Source organism: Anarhichas minor, unplaced genomic scaffold (assembly GCF_050575085.1).
Source record: "Anarhichas minor isolate MPS153535 unplaced genomic scaffold, ASM5057508v1 ptg000030l, whole genome shotgun sequence".
Classification (NCBI taxonomy): domain Eukaryota; kingdom Metazoa; phylum Chordata; class Actinopteri; order Perciformes; family Anarhichadidae; genus Anarhichas; species Anarhichas minor.
In genome coordinates this window covers 1,064,399-1,091,525 of record NW_027466476.1, presented here as the reverse complement: position 1 = coordinate 1,091,525, position 27,127 = coordinate 1,064,399, and the positions used below count along the sequence as shown (strand labels likewise).

Sequence of the window (27,127 nt, the reverse complement as noted above, 5' to 3'; positions counted from 1 at the left end):
CCTCTCACACCTCTGTGGAGAACACACGGTCAACACGTTTACCCAAAAGGTCATTGCAACAACCCAACCAGTCAGTGCATGCAAAGTAAAAGAGATGTAACATAATGCAAAAAAAACCTGGAAAAACAAAGAAGAAGAAAATGAAAGCAAGGAAAAAAGAGAGGCAGGGTGCACTCATATTGTGCAGAAGGACCTATTTTCAAACTATAGAACAGAGTATTTTGGCCTGAACACAGGCAGAGCTGCAGTGAATGACACGCACCCTGTTCACTGCTTAGTTTACTTGAAACAAGTTGCACGAACTTCAACAGCAGCTGCACAAACTCAGAACTTGTTGCCTCCTCTTTTCCTTATTGGTATTCAGCACAGTAACAGGGTGCCCCTGGGGGATTCTGCTGGGCTCTCTCTCTGTCTCCCTTCCTTTGTCTGTGTGTGTGTGTGTGTGTGTGTGTGTGAGAGTGTGTGTGTGTGTGTGTGTGATGGGAGTGGGGCACCATGACCTAAAAAGTTCAGGAAGAGACAAAGCCTTCTTTTGAGGCCTCATTCCCCCCCTCACCACTGGCTTCAGAAACACTTTTTGCAGGGGAACAGATCCAGAGATCATCAGTTTAGTTAAAGTGCTGTACTGGTGCACATATTACCAATACTTTAAGAAGTACAATGTTTAAATTAAATATGAATGTAGTGACTGACAATGTTAAGTGCCAGATGATAGTAGCTTTATATATGTAACTAAACAAAACTAATTAAAACCATGAACGGGATGATATCATGACATAGTCAGACATATTTAAAGTTCTATTTAATATTTTTTGCATTGTTATTTAATTTAATTTGGATGAATTACTGCACTCAGTATTTAATCATTCCATATGAATGCAGTGCTCCACCATCAGTACTGTGCACTGTAACAATGCAAAGTGCTTGTCAAAACGGTATCGGCTTCTTTTTTCGAGATGCATTTCAAATGGAGACAGGCAATATCCGTGGATACCTTCATTTCCATCCAAATCAGACTGAATTAGTCAGGGAGCTGCACTTGTGCTGTAGCCTTCATGAGAGTTTAGATGGGATAGTTATCACTGATCACAGACGGATACTCCAGAGACCGATGCTTCAGAAGAGTGATTCATCATATCAGAGAAATGCACTCACATATAGCCTGAGAGAATCACAGACACACGATGAAAACTCCCTGTGTCTCCCTCTGTCTGCTCTTAACACACACACACACACACAAACACACAAACACACACAGTAATTATTACTCTTGCACAGGACGTGTCATGTCTGATCACTGCCTCACATGTCACTGAGGACGCTTACACACCTCCATTACCCTGAGATTAAAAAAAGAAAGCAGAGAGAGGCCTTTAATTTCCCCTCTATTCTCTCATCCTCATCTCATCACAGCGAGAGAAAAAAATCGAAACTTTTCCATTCTAACCGTAGTTCTTTTCAGAGAGATATTATCATGAGGAAAGATAGATTCCCCGGTAGAATGGCTTTCATGAAGCCCTCCCGTTGAGAGGGCACAGGGACAAACCAGGTCAGGTTCCAGCTGGGATATTAGATTCATATTTTATATGAAGTGCCTATTTCACAACAGCGCACACCGTTTACTCTCATAATCCAATATGCAACTTGGTGCTATTTGACATGTTGTGGCAATTTTGTTTGAATCACCTGCTTGTTTTATGCAAGCTATTCACAGTGTATCACGTTTATTGGTGCTGTATTTGCAGCCAGAAACATTGGCTATTCTGCACAGTATCCCGATTTGAAAAGCTGTCAGAACCAATTTCCTATGATAAGTGTATGAGGACACCTGCTGGATATTTGTTGACATTGTTTCCTTTTCTTGGCAGCCACATATGACACAGTTTCAGTAAATGTGGCTTAATAACGTTTAGGATTCATTCGCTATGGGGGTTTATCAGATGTGAGAGTCTGCTAAAGCTGGTGGGTATCCAAACACACCCAAGAAAAATACAGATTGTTGGGTATCTTTTATTGCCACTTCCTCCTTTTTTAGTTGTTCATCATAACCTGAAAACACAAATATTCATTCATTAGAGTCAAATTGGAACAAGGAAACATGCCTTTGCTGTGTGCCAAGTGGAGGTGCTTCTCCACAAAATAATTAAAATCCATTTGTGTGTCCCTCTTACCTGGTTGATCCAGTCGTTGAAAGCTGAGACTCTGGTGAAGACAGTGGGTTTCTTTTCATAGTTGCAGCCAAGGCCAAAGACAAAGCTGGCAATGCCATGGACTTCCCAGGATCCCTCTGTGTTCTTACAGTTCAGAGGGCCACCAGAGTCGCCCTGGACAGAGAGAGAGAGAGAGAGAGAGAGAGAGAGGAGGGCTTATGTTATATGCATTTGGTGTAGCTGCTGGGGGACTGGCAAGGCACAACTATGAGAATCACAATCAGAATCATTGTTTCACCGAGTATAATGGGGACACAAGAAACATTTGTCACATTCCTTGGCAGCTAGACAACACTTGAGTGTAATCTTTCCCTATGATTCCTTGGACATTTTTATTTGAACGCACTCATTGCATTCCAATTCAAAATTGCTTCACACACACACACACACACACACACACGCACGCACGCACGCACACACACACACACGCGCACACAAGCACACGCAAACACACACACACACTTACATTGCATCCAGCCACGATTCCATCGCCACCGGCACACACCATGGTAGTCCTGACAGCAATATACCACCAGTCAGGCTTAGAGCAGGTAGCATGGTCAGCTACAGGCATCAAAGCCTGCTGCAGCTTATCAGCTATGGGGCCTCCGGCTAAAACACACAAGCAGAGTCTATTACTGTACCATCATCCACATTCACTCGCCATCTTTCAAATCTGCTATACAACATTTCCCCCAGCGCAAAATTCACAGCCCGACCCAAATTTTCAATTTAAGAGTAATCCTACCCCCAGAAAAGTTTCATCCAAAATCTCAGGCATGTGATTTTCATCCCAACTTTGGAGGTTTCCACGGGTAACCAAGATCACGCTCACTAAACACAGCCCAGCCTTCCACAAACAGTGACTTACTGGAGAGCCTGCCCCATCCGGTGATGTAGCAGGGGTAGAGGTTGGACAGCACAGTGCCAGCAGCAGGGATACATGCCAGCTGCACCTGGTCGCTCAAAGTCACAGACTCTGACAGCTTGATCAGGGCAATGTCATTTCTGCAAGAAAGACAGAAAGAGGAAAGGAGTTATCATTTCTGTATTGTACATTCAAATGAATCACCTCAATGGCTAATTTAATTTCTCTAATTTCCCACTGTGGAAAAAGTCCAGCTGCATACTTGAGTGCAGTACTATCTATGGTTGAAGTGGGCCACTCTTATTCGTGTTTTCTTACACTTTTTATTGCCTGTGGAGAAATATGAGATGCATGAAGATGGAGAACTTGTGTCAAAGGAATGCGCTGGAACAAAGTGAATGAATGGAATTTGAGCCTCAGCCCACTTTGTCACCTCAACACATAATAGACGAGATTATGATTTACTGCAGGTTGCGGCAGTGCATTCAGGTACTCAGACTGAGCTTTGCACTGTACGGTGGTGCTTGTCTTACCCGAAGGCCACAAAGATCTGGTTCCATTTCTCATGGACAATAATCTTCTCAGGCAGGATGGCCTTGGAGCCAGTCTCTTCCTCCACCAGGTTGTATTTGCCCACGAACACCCTGTAGGAGAGCTTTTTGCTGGGGGGAGAGAACAACATTTGTAATTCATGACTTGTCTGATCCTCATTTCAATCAGGGTTAAGTTGGGTTAATAAGACCAGAATGAGTACAGCATTTAACAGAAGATCTGTGAGTATGTGACTTGTAGTGGTCAGCATTTTGGTCGGCGTTTTTGTTTTTATATTTCTGTGTCCCTCTGCTGTTCATACTTGATGCAGTGAGCAGCAGTCATGACCCAGTTGGCAGCAATCAGAGATCCCCCACATGTGTGCCTCCACACACCGTCCCTCTCATACTGCAGAGAGATCTGGACACGAAACAGGACAACATAAAGGATACAGTGAGAGGCAGGTTGCGGATATATAGATGGGGGGGGGGGGGCATAGTTTGCTGACTTAGATTCAAAAGCAACATTTAAATACAAACATTCCTGGGTCTGGAATCTAATAAGCAGATACCGAACCAAAAAGTTTGCTGGTGAATCTAAAAACATTGACAGATGTGTAGATATTAGCATACCTGCCAGGGCCAGCTGTGGGGCTTGGCATCTACTCCATTGACCACACGGGAAGTCAGGGGCTCGATGGGTGGGGTGCCACACCCAAGGGCTGGACGAGGAGGAGATAGGCATGAGTGTGATATATGATGAGATAGAGAGTGTTCAGGAGGTAAGAGAACATTGAAATGACTTTTGATTCTTACATTAGGCACAACTTCATAATTTTTCTTTTCAATAAACTTTGCTAGCTTCCTGTGTGGTAATAGGCTCGCACACTCACTCACACAAACTTGCAACCATACAGAAACAATTACAGACAGAATTAGGGAATACCAGATGTTCTTACCGCTAGCAATGAGCACAGAGGCCAGCACAATGGGGATCATGTTGATTGATGCTTCTGCTGAGGCACAGCTGGACCAACACTCTCTTTTAAACTTTTCACCACAGGCAACACCCAGGCCGAATGTGGCAACAAACACTCCTATTGGTTTGTCATGGCCTACGGGGATGAAGACGGACCAATGGCAGTGAGGGTCAGAGCAACTAGGTGTCTGACAGAACACACAGGTGTGTTTTCTGGAACATTTCACATGACCTTGATTTAGAGCTACAGTGTGCGCTCTGTATGTGTATTCATAAGCGTTACCATGTATACACGCATATTATGTGTATGTCTGTAGATGTTGGCGATACATACCAGATAACCTTTGCATCATATTCAGTTTTTGAACTCAACTTTACTCCTTTCAATGACAAAGGCTCTTTTCTGAAACCTGGAATTAAACGCTTGCATAACAGCATGGGAAGCCAACATCTGGATTACCGGTATTGACCTGTTTTCTGCATTACTATGATAAATAACCAGGACAATGAGGAGCAGATGGTGTCACTGGTGCAGAAAATATCGACAGCTACACCACAATCTTTTGACACCTTACAGCGCACACAGTTCTGCAGTGAATTCTGCAGTGCCGGGAATGTGAGACATATTTTATGACCATATGTATGACCAAACACATCACTCAATATATTCAAACATCCGTAGCATTTTTCTATGCAGTAAATTTGTTGCTGTAAAGTAAAATGTGGAGTATATCCTGAGGTTGTTCTGATGACTTGAATAAGTTATGAGACTTGGAGGACACTGACACAATTCCTGAGGTACGAAAGACCTGAAGTGACTCAGCATGCAGACTTTGTAAATCTGTCAAAAGCTGTTTGGGTGATATGACATGGCAAAATAAAGGTTAGGTGTTATGGTGCAGTAAACAGGTGGAGTAAGTAGAAAAGATGGTGAGGAATAGTGTTGCGGCAAAATGACGAGAAGAGACGGCGAATTGAAGTTGCAACCCAGCGGGAATACACGCCTGCATACACGCCAACATCAACAAGTTCAGCATATCCGACAAATCCGACGTATTACTTTTCACAGATTACTTTTATAGTCAAAACTTACCCCCCTTACATCACTTTCCACCAATCAAACAAGTGGGTTGAACCACAAACAGAGCACATCTGATTTCTTCACTAGTCAAGATAACCTTTTGGCAGAACACACGATTCGTTTACGGGAAATGTTTGGATACAAATAGGGGTGATCGATTACAATTTGTCTGGTGCTTTAATCTCTTCCTAAGAATGTTTTTATGAAACCCAGTGTGTTCAACATAACAAGTTATATAAATGTTTACTTGTGAATCCAAATGTATTCAGTTCAATCATAAGTTATATGATGATTTTCTTCAACAATAGTCAGTGTTAGAACACAAAATGATTGTCATGTAATGATTCTCGAGGTGTTTCTGATGAGAGAGCCTGAAATCAGCTTTGACAAGTTGTTTTGGCCAAACATTATTCAGGCAGTTACAGGAGCTTGATCACTGGTCTGTGACCCCTTTACTGTTGTGCTGTAATACACAGCATTTCATTAAGAAAAAACCTTTTTCTCAGACGGCAGACTGGACTCTTTGATCATGAATCATTTAGTTTCCCAATTCACCACTAGATGGGACAATTTATCTGTTTCGACACCAACCTAAGCTGAATTCTTTTACAAAAGAGAAAAAAATTAAATACTGCATTTTGTGTCTGTTTGTTGCAAGAAACAACTTCAGTCATTGAGAGAATCAGTTCTCAATCTAACTGTGTTTTAGCATCCTAAAAGGAGAAAAAAACGTTGACAATGATCGTAAGAGACTCATACACCATGAGAATACCTTAGAAAATGACAGCTGAACCTACAAAACAGCAATGTTGTTTTCAAAGTTTTGTTTCAAAGTTTGTTCAGCGCTAGTTTACAGATTGAAGAAAATACTTGATAGGCAGAAAAAAACACTTGAAAGTCAACCACAGCAACAAAAACAAGCTTAGACATACTTGGCTTGTTTGTGGGGGTGGTTGTGCATATTTGTGTGTCTAAATGTACTTGTGGGTGTGAAAGCATGTCGTGCGTGTGAACTTCTCTACAGCTAGGATATGCAATTAATTGCAAGCTAATTAAAATGACTCCTCAAATCTGTAAAACGCAGTCAACGTATTACAGGCCGGTGTCCAGAAGAGATGCCTCCCTCTCTCATTTTCTGATTAAACTCCCAGTATTCATTAATTTGTTAGTGGACAGATGACACAAGATAATAAACTCAGGTGTGTTCTATATCAATATAACTGCATTACTCAGAAAAAAAAGATACAAAACAGATAATTGAAATGATCCCAGTTTAATGCTGTGAAAAAAAACATCAAACTGACCTGAAATATCACCAACCCTTCCAATAGAGTTCAAAACCTCTGATCTCCAAAATCGTCTCCTTACAACTGAAATATGTTCATATGCAGTAAGATGCAGCCTGTCATGTTCTGAGATGAGGCTTACTAGTTTCATGGCTGAGCAAAGCAGAACACCTCGTCAACTGAAAGCCCCTCAGGGGTTTGTAACAGGTACACTTCAGCCTGTTTTCTCTATCAGAACAGCAGCTGAACTCTGAATGACACCTATGAGGTTTATGGTATTGCTTTATATTATTTTAGGGTAGTAAACATTGTACTTGGCCATTGCCATTTCCCACGTGGAGTAAAAGAGAAAGATTTTGCAATAATGCATAATTATTATTATGGCAGGGCGCTGGGGTTGGCTTCAGGCAGCCTTGCGGCTGTTAGGTAATTTCCCTTGCATTCCTCTTTGTATCCAACAATACTACCACTGTGTGTAGCATGCCTTCGCACAGTGTGCAGGATCTTTTGATTTGTGGCAATAGTCTAATAGTTTAGCCCATTCTGAGCCCCCTCACGTCAATATTGTTAAGCTATTCTCCTTTGAAAAATAGACAGCTGCATTTTCCAGTGGCCGTCTTATTTGCCACAGGCGTGTGTTTTGAGCTGTAGGGCTGAAGTAAATCCAAACATCGGCTGTCTGCTATCTAACAGACGGTCGTCCCTGGCTTCACTTTCGATTGCTGGCACATATGTTTATTTCATTTAGATGTCTTTGTTTACTGTGGTTTCACTTCAGTGCATACCAACATTTTTGGCTTATCATCTTGAATAGACTCCCATGCTTGCAACTACTAATTTAATTAAAGCACATCATGACCCAACTGGTTTTCCTACAGGTCCTGTGCATACTTGCCAGGTTTCCATTTCCTACATGTTGAGTGGGAGAGAGTAGCAGGGGAGTAGTGGGACTGGGTGCAGCCTATCTAACCACATATAGTGTTATAGCGTGTGAGGAACCGCTTACTGCTTGAATGTTTATTTGATTTGGCATCGATGTCTCTTATGCTCATGTGCTAATTGTTTATTTTTTGTTCGATTTTCACTGGAATATATCCTTTTTGCCCTTTTATGTAACAAATAAATAAACTACCAATTACCTGAATTTTGTATTCACTCTCCTGTTTTTAGCCTTAATTCTATGTATCGTAAAGTATTTTTTATAATATATTATCAAGATCCACATCTTATTATCATTTACTTTATAAACTGTCTTGTCTACAGTTATTTTTAGTATTTAAAAGTGTTTATTCTGTGTGTATCAACAATTGAGTGTTCTCCATTTGAGTATTGTTCTTCTTCGTTAACACATGTCTCACAGTGATACACACATATATGAAGAGTTATTCTGTGGTTTTGGAACCACCACAACTATTTCAGATGTGAGAGGTCTGCTTGCAGGGTAGGATAGCATGCAATGTCATAGAACTTAAAACAGTTCTTGTCGGGATTGGAATGAACAAAAAATCCTCAATACCTTGTTTATGTGTATAACGCATTTAAACTACACAGGACTGTGGATACTGCTGTGTGGTGAAGCCTGACCGGAGTGGCTTCTGAAGTGGTAGGAGGCAGACACGAGAGACTTTGTTCCGATAACAAAAAGGTGTTTTATTTACAAAAGTGCCCTGCTACACGTGTAACCAAACATATATACAAACAAAACAAATGTTTAACCTAGCTTAACTGAATAAAACTCAACATAAAGTAACGTAATCACTTGCCCACAGCTACACACTGATCTTCCTTTCTTCTCTGCTCAGTCAAAGTCATCTCCTTATATAGAGCCTTCTATCAGCAGGATTTAGTTCCTACCATGAGTGCAGGTGACACCAATTACTGCCTCCAATAGTTAACAGACAAAAGCTATACCTTACAGCACCCCTTTAGGTAGCCAACCATTTTATATGGTTTACAATTTGCTATACAATCACAACAATGTAAAACAGATCACAACTAACCTACAAATCTACGTGTACATACTCTACTCCCCCCCCATACTTGGTCTGACCTAATGACATCACGGATGACATCATCCAGTGTATAGATAGAGGAAATGGTTGGGTGCCTCCCCCTTTAGCCTCTGGAACACATGGTGGGTATGGTAAACAAACAATTGACAAGCATGGTCAGATTTATAGATGAATGTAATTTGGGGACAAATGGTGTGCTGCTACATGTTGTAATATTTATTGTAACTGAAGGAAGCTAAACAATGTATAGTGAGATTAGATAAAAGCAGCAAACACGCAGACTACGTGGACTAAGTGTTATATATAATCTAAAGGTCATTTTCACATACTACATCATTGTTTACAGTATACAATGGCAATAACTAATCACTATAACTAGTGACAATATTTATACTGCTAATACTACAACTACTACAGCTAATACTAATACTAATAATAACATTACGTTGGGCTTTTGTGTTGGGCATAATGATTCAAACAATTAATTCTTCCAGCAAAAAATTGGAAAGATATACTAAACAACTTTTTTTGTTTGCTATCCTTAAGAAACTAATGTATTATGTCACACTATGCAAACAGAGACCTGCACCACTTTTAAGACATGGTTTAATGATAGTCATCGCTGCACCTTACTGTTGAACTTGGCAAGGAACCAAAGGTTCAAAGGTTGTCCTCCTGGCTCATATAAATCCTCTGTTTGTCTGATCAAATTTGCAGAACAACCAGCCATGTCCAAGACCACAGAGCCCCAGACAAACGGCAGTAAGTAGACACCACTTACAGCAGTGTAGCCAGATTCTAGCAGATTGATTTAATTTATAATGTATTTCTAAATATGAATGTGAGGTAGAAGTAAAGATATTTGGTTTGTTGTATTTGGGATATTTTTTGAAAATAACAACACAGACAGTTCTGGTAATAATTCTTAAAAGAGCCGTACCTTTTGCTTGTCATGCTATTTATCATTATATAATGACCAAAAGTGATTATTCCTTTGAGTATTTAAGTATCTCGTTGACTTCACTAGTGCTACTTGAATCTCAAAACTCCAATCAGCTTCTACAAGAGGTTGTTTTTTTTATCATTGATTATTGCGGAAGTGCACGACTGACTAAATCAACATTTCAATTATAGCTAAAAAAACAAAGTGCAGACATTCATTTCATCCCTTTTTAAAGCAAGGACAAAAACAAAAGTATCTTAAAATCCCTTCGATAGAAATCCACACAGAAACACACATGCAATCTAAGACATGCTCAATGTGGTTCAGTCCTAATGTTTTTTCAGAGCTGCAGTTTTACAGTACATGGACATGTTCTATTGTTTCTGCTCCAAGGTCTCCTGTTGAATCAGAGCTGGTGAGAGAAGGTGCACAGTGTATAATTAACAGCTTTTAGTCATTCTCAGCTGTTAACTAAAAAAAGACAACTGGCTGTCAGGTCCCTGCAGAGAATTTAAAAAAAGGTGTGCAACAAGGTGACTTTCTTGAACACAGAAATACTGTTGGCGCTATGAAGAAAAGAGTTCGCTAAAGTAATAGCTGTTAAACAAACTACTGTTGCAATTGTGATTATACAAAAATCAGAGACAAAAAAAGCAATACCTGAATCTATTATCCGCAACAGTTCTGGCCTCGTAAGTGTCGCTGTGTTTTCAAGAGACTCTATTTTGAATGCAGCAGTAGGAAAGTTACATGAAATACCCCCCTATAAAACGACAGCCCACATTCGGGCATCTTTGCAATGCTGCAGTAATCACAATCAAAACTCGCAAACTCTACATTGTGAGAGATTGTTAAAGCCTACAGCGGTTATCTCTCTATTGCACATTCTCGTTTTTATTGTCTGCAGCAGTAGTGTCATGGGAATGAAACGAATTCTGGTTCTGCTGATTGGTCGCAATAACAATTCACGCCGTCAAAAAAAACTCTGATATTGTAACCTCAACACAGGGGGCTCCGTATTGAACCGCAATGATTTGCTTTTGCTAATCACGTAACTCTCACACGTATTTTACAATCTGCGTTATGTGTGGCGATATGAGGTGATAGAACGAGAATTGGTTATTGGATAACAGATGACACAGTAGATAGTGCAGGTGTCATTCACAGTGCAAGACTCCAGAGAGTCATAAAAACATTCAAGCAGGAGCTGTTACAGCACACAATGACTCCTACCACAGAAGAGATAATGATTTTCTCACTAAACATTTTTTGATCAGTTGTTTAATTATTATTTTGAGTGTCTATAGCTTAAAATACAGCAGCAAAGGTACGACGTTGTGAAAGTATTACATTCTGAATGTTATAACACAGTTGTGTCAAATAAATAAATAAAGTTAAAGTTCCTAAAGACCTTCTTGTTATACGATTGTGTTGATATTAGTAGATCTCGCTGACAATGGCAGCCTGCAAGGGTTAACAAGTGTTTTTCTGTAGCATACACACACACACACACACACACACACTGACATCACTTCCTCTTTCACACTCGTTCAAAGTCCCAAGTGGTTTACAGCACCACACCCATTATTGCAATTGGTGATATACCTGAATGTTTGTGCGTGTGAGATAGATAGATAGATAGATAGATAGATAGAGAGGTAGGTGAGGGGTTGTGGGGCCAAAAGTTCAGCTGCTGTTCAAGTACTGCATGCTACTGTATTTCCAGTCTGCTCTATCTCCATAGATTTTTACAGTGCACTTTAATCAGAAATCAGCCATACAGCGACTCTCTCCTCTCCTCTCCTCTCCTCAGTGTCCAGCAGGCAGCGATGTCCGCAGGGCAAGGGGCTGGAGAACATCGAGCCTCTGGTGCGTTCTGTGGAGGAAACCCCTGATCCCATCCCCACCACCATCACGGGAACTATTCCAACCTGGATCAATGGGAGCTTCCTGAGAAATGGTCCTGGGAAGTTTGAATTTGGAAAAGACAGGTATTCGAGAAATACTATAGAATTTAACAACTTAAACAAATTTGTTAAACCAAGAGAGCTTTATTAGCATGACAGTATACAAACAAAAGGAAATAGAACCCAAACACATTACAGTGCTTTATAAAATGCCAATAATGGTATTGATACCTGCAACATATGAAACAATGAGTCAGCAGGCTAAACTTCTACAGTCTACAGTCTTCAGACGGCCCATGATTTGTGCCTGTATCTGTGTATCTTTGAATGTAACGGGGTTGTTCAGGATACACAGTTTGGAGATAGTTAGAGAATTATCTGAAGAAGCCACAGAGACATTAAAGCATGTAGTTTAAAGCTGTCACACTGAGTCACACACAGGGTTATTTTTCCATCACCTATGACAAATCAAACTTCTTGTTCTCATGTGGATGATGAAATTAAGTTGTTTTTTTGCTGATGTTTAACAAAAGTTTGATTCCCCAAATACTTTTTGGGTATTTCTCATTAGCCATTGCCTTACAGAGCTCACTCTCTCTAACTTTGTCTTACACAAATACCCTGGGTATAGTTACTTTTCTTTATCATCTCAGATACATCCACTGGTTTGACGGCATGGCCATGATGCACCGGTTCTACATCTGTGAGGGCAATGTCACCTACAGTAGCCGATTCCTGCGAAGTGACTCATTCGTCGGCAACTCGGAGAAGAACCGCATCGTGGTGTCAGAGTTTGGGACATTAGCCATGCCTGATCCCTGCAAGAACATCTTTGCACGCTTCTTTTCGCGCTTTCAGCCTCTCAGTAAGTGTGTCTTCTTTATATTTTGCATATTCCCATGCGTAATCCACTTCAATGCACCGTAATGTAGCACCATTATTGAAGTATTCTATCCATTTTTTGATGTTGGATTTTTGCATGAAAAGACAGCTGTTCCAGATTACTAGAGCCAAAGTAGAGGTCAAACAAATAGAGAGGAAAAAATAATTAGATTCTTTTTTTTTTTTCTGTATGTGCTGTGTTACTTATTGGTTTTGCAGCACAGGAGAGTTAGTGTTGCATCAGATTGTGATTTTAAGGTAAAGGGAACACAAGTCAAATGTGTGTGTGTACGAATGTGGGTGTGTGTAGTTGTCTGTGAGGGAAAGATCAATCTGAAACATGACCTAACGCTTCTGAAAAACTTAGGATGCAAACTGAAGGACAAAGTAGTTTCCGGTTTTATCTGTCAGAAAGATGTGCTTTGCTGAGGTGTTTAATATGTTACTGACATCTGTATGTGTGAACAGAGACCACAGATAACGCCAGTGTGAACTTTGTCAAGTACAAGGGAGACTATTATGTCAGCACAGAAACCAACTACATGAGACGAGTAGATCCGCAGAGCCTGGAGACGAAGGAGAAGGTGAGTCAGTATAATTAATATAATAGTCACTTTTGAATGCGGATGCTGAAAAAGAGTCGGAGAGCAAAGACGAGAAAGCTGGGCGAATGTTGATAATGATGATGAGGAAAACAAAGACGATGATGCTGTCCTTTTAAGGTGGACTGGAGTCAATACATTGCTGTCAACTCAGCCACAGCTCACCCACACTATGACCGTGAGGGAGCCACGTACAACATGGGCAACTCCTACGGAAAAAGTGGTAACCTTCGTTCACTTCATTCCTTTCTTCCCACCTGTCTGCCTACGAAAACATATGTTTATGTAGATATCCTTATGGTATCCATCTTAACAAATTCTGAACATCATTTGTTTTTGGGCTTCCTCAGGTTTCTTCTACAATATCCTTCGTGTGCCTCCGCCTGAGGAGAAAGCAGCAGCAGCAGCAGCAGGAGTGGAGGACTCTGCAGACCTGAATGGAGCCACGGTGATCTGCTCCATCCGTGCTTCTGAACCCAGGAAACCTTCCTATTATCACAGCTTTGGTGAGATTCACACCACAGTATAACAAACACCTTCTGTAAATTGTCTGCATGCTGGATGTACCCTGCATTAATGAGTTCTATGAGAGATTTAGTTTTTTGCCTGCACTGACAGGGTGAGTCTACTTCACTGAAAGAGAGCGTCACAGTTTTTCCTTGCTCTTATTAATTACTCATTTGAATTCTAGTCTAGCCCTGCTTCTTTCTGACAATCACAGCTCCTTTGTCTTTCCATTCAGCTTTCACTAGCTATCTCTGTCTATAAGTCTGCCTTTGACTCACACGAGTAAGTGTGTGCGTGTGTACACACTCTCTCTTACACTCTGTGTCTCAAAAAAAAAAAATCAACTCATTAATGTTGTTCTCTCCAGGGCTTAATTCTGAGAGCACTGTTACCAACATACACACGATTTTGTAATAGTGTTTGTTGTAGATCAGCTTTTAGTGTTGTATGTCTATATTTCAGTCAGTTATACTATTGGATTTGGTGGAATAGGCTCTGCTCTTAAGGAAACCCAGGAACAAGGATTATTTTCTAATTTAATGAACTTGTTTATTAGGACGAAGGAAGAGAAAAGTTAGGTTATAATGGCCACCTACTGTGGTACACCTGTATGAATATGATTGGATGTTACTGGTCAGCTGATAGCCAAGCAGTTGATGAAGAATCCACTGATAGTAAAGCATTAAATCAGCTAATGCAAGCACTACTTTGTTGCTCTGCCCGATCTACAACAATGTTGCTGCATTTGGTTATAGTACTGCACCAGTCCCTGATAATATCTCAGTCCATATATTTCTGGCAGACCACCATTGGTTTGCCAGACTGTCTGGCACCAAGAAATCTCACGAGTGTGGGAACAGTGTACGTTTATACAAGGCACCACATAATTACTTCTGTCAGTAGAGTTACAGTAGATGGGGGGGGGGGGGGGGGGGGGTGTTATGTTTAGCCCCAATTTCATGTGTTTTTCTGCTTGCACAATATTTTTGTCTCAAAGGTTGGTACTGAGGCAAGACAGTTTTACCTTGCAAACTGACCGGCCAAAAGCAGAGGAGTATTGGAAACGCATTTTGAGTTTACAGACAGACATGAATGTCCTACCATTTCCCCCCAAGACACCACTGTAATCATGCTGGTCACATGGCCTTGCAATAATTAACCGTGACCCATTTTATGTGTTTGTAAAAAAAATCAACGACATGTAAGTGGAGTAATGAAAAAAAGGATGAACTCTGTCATGAAACTAGTCTACAGAATCAGTATTTGACTGATAAGTTGGACATCATGATACATGATGAAATCATGATGAATAAGATGTGTCAATCACGTGTTTGTTTTTTTATTCATGCATTTCCTCCTGTGCATGCCCTCCCTCTCCAGTCATGTCAGAGAACTACATTGTGTTCATTGAGCAGCCAATCAAGCTGGACCTGCTGAAGTTCATGCTGTACAGAATCCAGGGAAAGGGCATTAGTAAAGTCATGACCTGGGAACCTCAGTATGACACCATCTTCCACTTGGTCAACAGGCACACTGGCAAGGTGGGTTAGTTCACTGCACAGCAGCAGACACACAGAAAAGTGCCAGGTAGGAAACGTAAATCCGTTTGCTGAATAGTCAGAACAAAAGAGGAAAGCTGCCAGCTAATCTCTTCACGCATGGTGGAGCTTTTCCCCTGTTTATTTTGATAAAGTCACACTCTGATAGAGCCTTTCCTCATCTCATTACACAGCATACCCCCCAGTAAGCATTCCATATCAAACTTTCATCGTGTGAAGGTACACCACAATAACAGCAATGCCAGGGAGGACGCTTGTCCTCGCATGTTAAAACCAACACAGAAGCTCTTCTTGTTTGTTCAAAAGCCGTTGTAATCCTTTATCACGGTATTAATACTTCCCCGATTGCTTGCTTTGACTGGGCCAACAGGTGAGTGAAGTGAAGTACCGTGCAGCAGCCATGTTCACGCTGCATCAGATCAATGCTTTTGAGGACAACGGGTTCTTGGTGATGGACATGTGCTGTGGGGACGATGGCGATGTCATTGGAGACTTTACACTGGAGAACCTCCGTAGAGGCTCGGGAGAGGAAATGGACAAGGTTAATTCATACAGTTTGACTCTGAATCATATTCAAACACACACGTTATTAAAAATGCCTAACAGGTTTTATCAGTTTGTCATCGCTGAGCAGCTCAAATTGAGGTTCTGGCTTTTAATAAATGATTTCAACAGTTTTTTATAGAACATATATTTACACGATTGTTCAGCTAATATATTGGTTGTATTCTTAACATTACAATCAAGTTATCCATCCACCAAGTGTTTACTTACTTTAATAAAAAAAGAAATCCCCCCCAAAAAAATATTTAAAACATGATTCAGAAATGACTTGGAGGTTTTTCTGGTTCTTTGCGTAGGGGCCATCTTTTTTCATCTCTCTCTCTCTCTCTCTCTCTCTCTCTCTCTCTCTCTCTCTCTCTCTCTCTCTCTTATTTTTTCTTTTACTTTGTCTAGTCATTCATAGATCAAAGTTTTTGGTACAATGAACTATTAAAATCTCTGCAATTTCAAATGTAGTGAAGTTTTTTTTACTTGTATCAAAACCTAGAATAACAAAAATAATATAGATTTCCTCCAAAGGATTTTTTGTAAGTACTTTGTGTTTTCGGGTCGTACTGTCCCTGAGGTTACCGTTGCACCTTTCAGTCAAAGGAGCCACGCTCAGTTTTTTCATGTCTGTCTGATTTCGTTTGGCAGTTTTACAACTCGATGTGCAGAAACCTCCCAAGGAGATACGTCCTACCCCTGACTTTGGACGAACAAACTCCTTTGGATCAAAACCTCGTCACTCTGGATAACTATAAAGCCACAGCAAAGAAGACAAAACCAAGAGAGGTATACGATTAAACAGAGTGCAGTACGGTCAACAATGCAATACGTTTACCTGAGCATTACACTCAATTTGGTTTCCCTGGAATCAAGTAAAGATTGAAGTCTATAACCATGATGAATACAGCCAATTCACTCCCACAGACTGTGTAATTATTGGGCATGATGAGACACCGAAGGTACTTCCTGCAAGATAGTAATTTCATGACTTACAGCAGATAAACGTGTTTTCAAAATGGGAATACATCATGCGGCTGAACAATTGCCATTTAACAGCTTGTGTGTGGCCCACACACACACACACACGCGCACACACACACAGTCCAATATTTTCTCATGGTAGAATAGAGCTGAAACGTTGAAAGCAAATGTGATGTTTTAGTTGTCATGGCTGCCTGAGTGACACTGTCCTCTGTCCTCAGTGATGTACATGTAACAAGTTGAAAAACCGCTGTGAAAGTGCTGCTGGCCACCATTTGTCATTGAAGATAAATACGGGCTTGTAATTGCAATAGGAGGTACATATGTTCCAAAGTAAAAATAAAAGAAATTGATTTATTCTCAACTCAAGTTAGAGGATCTTGTGCAGGCATCCATTTACGTGTTTTCGAGAATAATGCAGTATTGATTCCTGCTCACATCAATGTACAGTAAAGCAGGTCGGTTGGTGTGCATTATGTGGGCACATTTCTTTGGCTGAAATGTATAAGTTGCACTGAAAGTAAAATCTTCACTTTCTCCTGGGACCCTCCAGGTTTACATGACCCACGAGGAACTTCACGACGACGAGCTGCTGCAGTACGGTGGCCTTGAGTTCCCTCAGATCAACTATGACCAGTACAACGGCAGACCCTACCGCTACTTCTACTCCTGTGGCTTTGGACACGTCTTCAGTGACTCCCTGCTCAAAATGGATGTCCACACCAAGGAGCTTAAGGTCTCTATCAATCAGAGAGTACTTAGGGAGACCTCATTGTTAACTGTTATCATCAAAGTTACTTCTACTGCTGCTTCTCTATCGCTGAGAGCAGGAGGTTGAGAGTAGGTTTTATAACATGAAACAGCTTAGACTGAAGGGGATGTTAATGTGAGCTTCCCTAGGTGTGGCGTTATCCTGGCTTGTATCCGTCTGAGCCTGTCTTTGTTGCGTCGCCCAAAGCTACTGAGGAAGATGATGGAGTGGTTTTGTCAGTCATCATCACACCCAGAGAAGTAAGTTAAAACAAGTAATTCTTCAAAAACACCAAAAAAAAAACAATCTACAAGAGCAGCAGCAGGCATTGTTAACTTGAATCATTTCTCATGCTATTTGTTTGTAACAGTGCAGTTTGACACAGTACTTTAAGATGTATAAAGAAAACAGATGCATAACCACAGCTTCCAAAGTAGACTGTATACATTGTTGTGTGACCTGATCATACATGTATTCTTTACTATGCATGGAGAAGACAAACGTTCTAGTACTTTCACCATCGTTATTGTGAGAAGGGTGTTTTTTTTTTACATAACCCATCTAATATTTTTCTGTTTCCAGGAGAAAAGTACTTTCCTACTTGTTCTAGATGCGAAGACCTTCACTGAGCTGGGAAGAGCAGAGGTCCCTGTCAATATCCCATACGGGACCCACGGCGTGTTTAACAAGATGGGCTAGATGCGCCACTGTTTGCAACTCTGGCAAATTCCTGAAATTTAACCAGCAACCAGCCTCTTTATCCACAGAATGTCACTATCTCTGTTGATGTCATTGCATGTAAAATTCCTGAACAGTAAAAGAAATGAGAGCTGGGGAAAAAAACTGCAGACTCATGCTATTTGTTTGTACCTAACCATCAGAAAGATGGCAATCTTTTTGCAGACTAACGAGACAGAAAGCCCAGCATGGCTTCAGCACACTGATAAAGTTTGTCCTCTAAGTGTTCTCATGTGCTCTTGTAAGATTTTGAAACTGCCTTTAGACGATGACCAGACTCCCATGCAGACGGCCCTTACTTGGAAGAAATGATGCTTTACATGGAAAACCTCAGGAAAAAACATAACATGACAGTAAATACACACATTGAAATAAAATCAGTTTAAACCCAAATTGTTTTTGCATCATCACGCCACTGGAAACGCTATACTCCCTGTGAGGACAGAACAGCACTTAGGATACATAAAAATGCATCAGAGGAAATTCAATTTCTGTCAAAGTAATGTGATAGAAATGGACAACGTCTGAAATGCCTGGAAAACAAATGGATCTAACTGGTCGATAGCCTCCAGAGAGTCTAGCAGAGGTCACATCAAAAATGTAGGGCTGTTTAACCGCTCCAAACAGCCCAAAACAAAGTTGACATAAACATTGACATGTAGGACCGTGTGACCAAATGGGAGTTTGTTGTTTCTTTGTATTAAACTGCGAGTTTGAGTGAAACATGCAGACCCTACCCAGAATGTAGAGCTGCACTGGTTACTCCACCGTCTCCACAATTGACTTTGCTGATGCTTATTTCATCGGCTGTTTTCCCTCTCGCATGGATTTGAACAGAATATTTAAACTGACTTCGGGCTCTAAACATGATACAGGCACTGATGGCTGTGTGAAAGCTGAGACATTTCAAAAATATTACAACCCATATATATTCTTTGCCTTTTTTAATATTCCAGAATAGACTTTCAGTCGGCAACAATAAGTCCCAACCTTCAATAATGCATGACTGTACAGTACACCAAGGCAGAGGTTTCATCTAGCTTCTCTTACACTTAACTGAATAAAACAAGAGGGAATAGAGCTATAGTGTACTGTTTATTTGATTTAATGTAGTTAATTTAACACTGGGAATTAACACTGCTTATGTTTTGTCATGTCCCTTGCTCAACTCAGGTTGTCTCCTGATAAGCATGCTGTACAGGTCTCCCAAGATACACATTAATTAGCCCGTAATTCCTAATCTAATCAGTCATGCTTAACCTCTGTGTGATTGCGTGTGTGTGCTTGTGTGTGCGCATTTTCTCATTTGCTCAGTTCATTATTAGTCTCTGCAACGAGAGAGATACAGCGACCTTTGCCCTCAGATAAATCTCAAGCTAAATTTTGTTTCTGCAAATCTGTGAGGCGAAGCAAACTCTTATCAATGTTGCCAAAAACCCTTTTAATTCAAAGCATTATTACATCACGAGGGTCAATGGTGCATTACTTGTGTTCTAGAAAATCAACATTGTCATGGTTTAATGTGTGGAGTCACCTGGGTTGAGTTTGAATAACAGCCAAGCACACTAACTACAGTCATTCTGAAAACACTTGTGCAGGCACGTATAGACACTGTAACACAAATAAACTGGCATATGCAACATTTGTATGCAAGTTTGTCTGTCCTGTTTTTAAGGTGACAGCTTCAGACTGTCTATCTCTTGTTTGACCCGTTAGAGTTATATGAGCCCACTCACAACCCCCCCCCCCCCTGGTGTCCCACTAAGCACAAGTTATTGCACAGAGTCTTAACTTTGACTGCTATCTGTATCATTATTTCATATCCCATGAATTCATAATGGTATCATCTATATTCACTATATTAGACACACCTCTCAGAGGCAGGCACATTCAATGGTAAGAACAACGTCCTCTATATCCAGATTTGTCATTCCCTATCTTCACGGTCCTGAGCCATCCTGTTATCTGACATACACATTATGTGCATCTCTGTGTGTGTGTGTGTGTGTGTGTGTGTGTGTGTATATCTGCAAATGCACATATGGATATGCTTATTTATGAAAGATATGCATGTGTGTGTGCTTCTCTCTGGGCTCTCTCTAATGTTAGCCCTGAAAAAAAAACTGCAGATGCTTTATGAAGTCAGAATGGAGCAATTAAATACCCAAGGAGGGGGTGAATCGTGCAGTGTCAACAAGAATAATGTCCCTCCATGGACTTGACAGCTTGGCTCAAGGAAAAAAAATGTGTAAAGGATTTATCCATATTGCACCATCATGAATGGAAATGATGTGATGCCCGAATAAGAATCCACAATGCAAATGTAGCTGTTTTATTCACTGTGTTTGCCGCTAATGTTTCTCTCCTGATTTCATGCCTTTTGGTGTTATTAGAAATGTCTTCTTCCTTCTGAGCCTACTGCTCAAGCAACTCTAAACTTAATTCATGCAATTGCTCTTCAGTGAGAAATTACTTGAATAACAAAATGCCTTCTTTGTTATCTGCTAAAATGAAAGAAGAAAATTGGTTTGGTTATGGAAATAAAGCCACAAGTTTGCCATTCTGTTTTAAAATATTCATTTCTGCAAAGAATTGAAGAACAGGCTGCATCAGTCACTGCAGCACTAATACAGGACAGATGCAGGATACATTCATGGTGGAGAATGATGCTTTTCAGTGTCCTCATAATGACAGAGACTTCAAAATCTGGGGGGAGACGAGAATAAGCCCCGGCCAATATAGGCAGAATGAGGCTGATTTTGCCATTATAGCGGCAAGCTCTTTTCCCTCTTGGATGGGAGCCTGGGCTGACAGTCAAACGTCATTATGAGCCAGTGGCCTTGCAGTTTGTCACTGTCAGTCCCTCTAAATAGAGACTTTGTTTTCAAGATTTGTAAAGATTTATGACATTCCGGGCACTATTTAAGCAGTGATGCACAACAAAGTCATTTTGTTTAATGCGAAGCCACTTTGAAAAATGTCAGATTCTGCGGGTTGTGGGCTTATTTCCTCTGAGCAAAAATATAATACAAGGCTTTGTGCCCGTTTTTTTAATCTTTCTTTCAATCAGAGGAAACACAGATGTCACGAGAAATGTTGGGGTATTGCTGAAATGAATGATGACATTTTCATCATCATTGTTGAGTCCACCCTTGAACCCTGGCCCTAAAAATCATTTGCAGCTTTCTATGAGTTGTGGGTATGAAGCTCTAATGTCAACCAGAAATTACGTAATTAGTGGCATTGCTAAATACTTCAATACAAATCTTTATTATGAGTTAGAAGACCAGATATTATTGCTATGAGTGAAAAAAAGCCAACACACTAATTGTTTATTCCTAATTATTTGTTGATGTGTTGCAGTTGTGGCTTCAACTCTCTTTGCAAGACTGTAAAGAGTCCCTTATGGAAGTAAAAGACATCTTGTACGAAGGATATTATACATGAATCACAGAAATTGTTTCACAAAATGTTTCAAAAATCCTGTGGTAATATCCCAGGAGATCAGGAAATGCCACACGGGCCAAGTGAGGTCAGTGTAATTTCACTGCTGAGTAGCACAGGTGCATCTTTCCTCAGCTCCCTGCAGGGAGATTATAGGAAAATCGTGGTGTTTTTTCTTTCGGGTAACATTTATTATTGGGCCTCGATGTGACCGAGTTCGACGTTTTCCAATGAGAGCAACCCCCGGCAGCGCCCTCTGCTGGTTCACTGAAACTCCTCTGTATAAAGTGCCGTGAAGCCTCGGCACATGCAGCCACTGCAAAAGAAGCGTTCACTCCCTCCAGAGGAGCGCACATCTTTTTAGAAGGAGCCAGTGGTGGGAAGAAAACAATCCAGTCAGCGTTTTGTAGCACTTTCAGATGAGTTCTTCCAACTCGTTTGATATATTGGCATACTTGACAGATAATTTGACGCCAGTTTAAGGAATGTTTTAGGGACAAATTGTCTCCAAGGGGCAATTGGAGCGGGCAGTCTGAGCCCTTATAATGCGGAGAGATCAAGTCTCAGTAGTTTGTCGGTATGAACGCAGCGCAGACGGACCCTGAGAATCTGCTTTCATGGATTGACTGATTGATTGATTGGCACAGATTTTTTTTTTCTCAACATCAGAGGATTCTTCTGCGTCGGGGTTAGTCTATTATTTAGAAAACCCAAAACAAAATCGTGGATTATTATTGGGAGTCGAGGATTTTTTCGGAGGTGCGTCTTTAATGAGGATATTTATATATTTTTTGTACACTTAGCATACTCCTGGGCCAAGGATCCGAAGAGGGGAATTAAACCTTTCATAAGGTGGAAATATTAGTCGTATTGGACCCCAACTCATCTCTCTTCCCGCTGAGTCCAATATGAAGTCTGTCACTGTGTGGATGTGCGCTTACATCTTTCTCCTGCTCTTAGGTGAGAAGTGAAATATGGAAATAATATGAACAATTGTCTGCAAATGTGAATTGTTTGGGTTATAGAGATACATTTTGACATCAGTAATTATTGCCAAGGAGCATTTTCTGGTATGGGTCCACTTTTCTCATGCATGAGTTGTTTGAGGGCACAGGGTTCATTCAGATTTTTCTTCAATATTTGTGGTAAAATACCGACAGCGTTCATGTTATACCCAGATTATGTTGAATTGTTACCCATTGCTGCTAACCGAAGTTGATCTATATTGTATATTGTATGCATTCAACAACCAGAGCTTCCACAGTAGGAATACAAACCTCATTATTGTAACATTATTTAGTCAGTAAAGGGAACATCTCTAGGTGATTTCAGTTACACACTTGTGTTTGATTCATTATGAGAAATTCCATCATCATCATCATCATCATCATAATCATCATCAGCTGATGATATCTTCACCATCAGCACAATTACCATTATAAGTGTCGTCCACAAACGATACGACATGCTTCAGATAAAATCATCTGACAGATGAAATATTTTAACTTCATGTTACTCTTCTCTTCTTACCCGTTGCTCTCTGATATTGATGCAGTATCCCCTCCCCTCTGAGCTCAATGCTCAACATCACCACAAGGGGTCTCTCTTGTCATTTCACCAGAACGGTGTCTACTTTGGTCTGAAGGCGCGTCTGAATCTTGAATCCTGTCAAACGGCAGCACCTGAGTTTCTGCTCTGTGGATCACTGTTTACTCATCGCAAGCTGTAATTTTCTGGCTACCTAAATGTGAATCAAGTGCAGTTCACATTTTTTTAGGTGAGATAATTAGATACACTTCAATGATCAAGTCTTCCTTTAATTACGTTTAATGGGAAACTGAAAGCTGCAGCCTAACTTGTTTTGGAGGCTTTAGATGCACTAAATTATGGACAGATAAGCACAGCTAAATCACTGAATATTAATTAAATGAGACATAACCAAACCCCATAAAGACTAATGTGAACCATGAAGAATGTAAACTGTTTTGCTAAAAGATACCTTGCCATGTTTGGGCATGTCATAGGCCATCAAACCTGTTTGTATGTCCCACATCTGAAACACAAATGAAAGCAGGTTTCTGATATCTGCTTGCACTTGCACACACATATGCCAACACAAAATCTCCCACACATTCAATTGCAATTTCTGAGCCCAGTTGTCTCTTGTCCCCCCCCCACACCTCTCTACCTAGATAAGGCAGCAAGTTCCTTGGATGGTCCCTCAGCTTTGTCCGTTTCCGTGGCCAATGATTCTCCAGGATCTCCAGGTACAGGGTCTGGGCCCGGGGCTCAGCCAGAATGGGTGGACTGCATCCAGGCCAGTGACATGTGCAACCAGAACCCTTTATGCAGCTCTCGGTACCGGGTGATGCGCCAGTGTCTTGTGGGCAAGGAGAAGGAAGCCATGCTGGACAACAACAGGGAGTGCCAGGCGGCCTTGGAAGTGCTGCTGGTTAGTCCTCTGTATGACTGCCGCTGCAAGAGGGGCATGAAGAAGGAGCTGCAGTGTCTGCAGAACTACTGGACCATCCACATGGGACTCACTGAAGGTAGGAGGCAAATGGTTTTACGATTCACTGTCTCACAAAATTCACATCGCATCATGTTTAACTGTGTGGCAATTTCAGGGCCTGTAATATAATGACACCTCTTTAAGTCTTGCAGTTATACAACTACAAATGTATTCACTTGAAATTAGCACTTGCTCCTTTCATTTGTTCACCAGTCAGCTATTTGTTTCCTTCTGTATTCCCTCTTTGACCATGTTTATTTAATTTATTACTAATTTATAATACATGCGTACCAGAGGATGCACATGCATTGCTGCAGTAGTCTAGCTGTGGATGTTCAACACACCTCTATTGATATTAATGTATAAGACTTAGTGCATTCTTTACGATTATAACATTTACTTTAAATGAATATTCCGATCTCAAGTAACAGTGTACTTTCCGGGTAAAGACAAGAAGGATGTACACCACACCCATTGTTTATGCCCTATTCCCTGATGCCCTCTTATAGTGATACCCAGAAGCCCATGATGAAAAATATATGCTTTCCTACTTTCCTCACCCTCTCAAAGGTAATGGAGCTATAATGGGATTACATTAGGTAGACCTGTTATGGTAGACTTATTGGTTTTCACCTAAAGTGTTCCATATTACAATGTAATTAGGTTACAATCGTATAGCTCAGTGGCCCTTATGTGTCCACTTATGCAGGACGTAAAATAGCACTCTTGTTGTAACATTGTAACCCTCTGGTTTTCACATTGCAATATATTTAGAGAGCATGAAGCAGCCTCCTGAGCTGACATGACTCTCGTCCCATCCTTAAGGGTCAAAAGCACGTAGTGTTTCATATGGCGACAAATCTGACAGCATCTGAGCTGAAAGAGATTCAGTGCCAGGGGGGGGGTCCTGACCTAAAAGCGACATTTCTCCATTGGCCGAAGTTTCTGTGATTTACATCAAGTGACATGCCATGTAAACACTGAGGACATAATATGCTCAGCTGTTTTGACACGTGGTAATGGTGGTAGTGTTGCAAAGTCTCAGAGCTCTGAGCATTCTGGTCTTTTGTGTTGTGATCCGTGAAGTGATTCGCCAGGCTGACTGCTCATAGCACCAGCTACACTTCATCAGACTGATGGCAGCAGAGGGTCCCTGACATGAGTTCAAGGGAAATGTAATGACATGCATGCTCCCCAGGCCTTCTGTCTCCCTCCCTGTCTTTCTGTTGATTTCAAACTCTTTCCCCTTTGTAATGATCTCTCTGCTCTCCCTCCATGTCTCTTTCTCACTCTCTTTCTCCTCTTCCCAAACAAACAAGCCACATCGGTCAAAGTATTTATGTTTGGATGCATCATGCAAGTTGTCTTGCTGTCAGGGATAGAGACCTCCTGTGCCTGCAGCATGGCCTTCACAGAGCTTGTGTTTCTTAATGAACAAATGCCTCTCAGCTCCGTCCCGTTTTTGGCCCTGTCGCCCTCGGAGATAAAAACCCGCTTTAACACAAACGAAAAGCTCTTATAGTGCAGCTTTAATCTAATCACGATCCATTGTGCAGTCAAGCAGGCTTTTGTTAACTGGAAACAATCTATGTACAACATCCATCTCTGGAAACAAACACGAAGGGCCGAATCCCAACACACCCTCTCGAAATGCTGCTACGCCACTTTAAAAATAATTTGTGGACAAATCAGGACGGTTTCGATGCAGTTGTCGGGTTAGATCGTGTGTAATGTAGCTTTGAAAGTCTTATTTTTCTCATGTTAATGTGGGAGAGATGAAGAGTATGTGAGAGAGAAAGATAAGAAAAGCGAGGAGCAGGTTTAAAAAAGAGGAGTAGAGCTAAAAAAGGTGAAATGACAAAGATGACTAAATTACAAACAGACGAGGGCAGAGATTGTTAAAGACCTGTGGAAATTAACTAAAGTGATTAACTCTTTATGAAAAGCAATGTCTGGTGCTTTATAGACAAACATATTTAGCCAATTGGCACATATGGTCACTTTGCTGCAACCTAAGGCCATTATAGGCTAAGGCTGCTTCTTATGACACATGTTGACCAGGGGCAGGAAGTTGGCCTGCAAGCTTGAGGGCTAAAACATTGTGTTTGTGAAGAAAAAGCTGATGTTGACCAGGGATGGACTGGGATTTAAAACAATGCCCTGCTCCTCCCAGATCAACCCTATGCAAACGGCACACAGATACTCTACTGCCTCAGGCAAGGTTACCTTATTTAGTGCGTATATAAATATTCTTTACTTCTAAAAACCAAGTTAATCTAGTAAACAGTTAAAATGTGCACCTGTGAACAAGGGCATTTATGTTCTTTTTTTCGTCAGAGGAAATAGATTTAAGATTTTGCTGTTTTGGCCTTATGAATGTCAAATGTTAAAACAACATACAGCTGAGCTTGGACCACCATATCAACTGTTAGGGTTTGTGTTAAAGACTGAGGACTTTGTCAACACACAGAAGTACTCACCATGTGAATCAGTTTGGTGACTGTGCTTTAAGTCATGTAAAGAATAGCAAAGATTCAAAACAACCTTGGAAAGATCTACTTCAAATTTCTTTATTTTGGTACTCTGTTTCTTTCTCATTCCACTCATATTTATGTCATTCAGCTACAAAATGGTTACATAAGCACTTTAAACTAAAGCAACAGTAAGAACTAAATACGAAATGATTACTCATGATTTGTTTTATCTCATGCATTGTTTTTGTATTTGTGATGAAACAGTGGTGAAGCAGTGGGGTTGAGGTTTGAAATAGAAAATAATAATAG

The 27,127-nt window shown here is 40.8% G+C and overlaps 3 protein-coding genes across 3 annotated transcripts in view; 2 read left to right on the top strand and 1 right to left on the bottom strand.

Annotated features, from left to right (window-relative positions):
- Positions 1–2,031: 2,031 nt before the first annotated feature.
- Positions 2,032–5,038, bottom strand: ela3l (elastase 3 like). The gene is made up of 9 exons (XM_076104529.1): positions 5,016–5,038; positions 4,568–4,767; positions 4,242–4,330; positions 3,932–4,029; positions 3,612–3,740; positions 3,082–3,218; positions 2,677–2,822; positions 2,172–2,324; positions 2,032–2,049 (listed from the first exon to the last, which is right to left on the bottom strand). The coding sequence occupies exons 1-9, from the start codon at positions 5,036–5,038 to the stop codon at positions 2,032–2,034; spliced, it is 993 nt and encodes a 330-aa protein (XP_075960644.1).
- A 4,656-nt stretch (positions 5,039–9,694) lies between these two features.
- Positions 9,695–18,437, top strand: bco2l (beta-carotene 15, 15-dioxygenase 2, like). Its single transcript, XM_076104975.1, has 12 exons — positions 9,695–9,728; positions 11,723–11,900; positions 12,470–12,681; positions 13,167–13,282; positions 13,421–13,523; positions 13,651–13,806; positions 15,188–15,348; positions 15,737–15,907; positions 16,567–16,704; positions 17,453–17,635; positions 17,800–17,910; positions 18,233–18,437. The coding sequence occupies exons 1-12, from the start codon at positions 9,695–9,697 to the stop codon at positions 18,347–18,349; spliced, it is 1,680 nt and encodes a 559-aa protein (XP_075961090.1). The 3' UTR covers positions 18,350–18,437.
- A 4,303-nt stretch (positions 18,438–22,740) lies between these two features.
- The window catches only part of LOC142964566 (GDNF family receptor alpha-2-like), a 42,913-nt gene continuing 38,526 nt past the window's right edge, over positions 22,741–27,127 (top strand). The window contains exons 1-2 of the mRNA XM_076104937.1: positions 22,741–22,792; positions 24,025–24,381. Of these exons, the coding sequence (XP_075961052.1) occupies positions 22,741–22,792; positions 24,025–24,381 (409 nt within the window). The remainder of the gene's footprint in view (positions 22,793–24,024; positions 24,382–27,127) is intronic.

What these genes read in the sequence shown, in the direction of transcription:
- ela3l (XM_076104529.1), bottom strand. Translation starts at nt 5,038, where the DNA reads ATGTTGGCTTCCCATGCTGTTAT. An exon ending in CTCTGTGCTCATTGCTAGCG is followed by an intron (nt 4,331 to 4,567) that starts GTAAGAACATCT and finishes CTCCTCGTCCAG; the next exon opens with CCCTTGGGTGTGGCACCCCA. An exon ending in ACTGCTGCTCACTGCATCAA is followed by an intron (nt 3,741 to 3,931) that starts GTATGAACAGCA and finishes CTCTCCCCCCAG; the next exon opens with CAAAAAGCTCTCCTACAGGG.
- bco2l (XM_076104975.1), top strand. Translation starts at nt 9,695, where the DNA reads ATGTCCAAGACCACAGAGCCCCAGACAAACGGCA. An exon ending in TCAACAGGCACACTGGCAAG is followed by an intron (nt 15,349 to 15,736) that starts GTGGGTTAGTTC and finishes CTGGGCCAACAG; the next exon opens with GTGAGTGAAGTGAAGTACCG. An exon ending in CGGGAGAGGAAATGGACAAG is followed by an intron (nt 15,908 to 16,566) that starts GTTAATTCATAC and finishes TTCGTTTGGCAG; the next exon opens with TTTTACAACTCGATGTGCAG.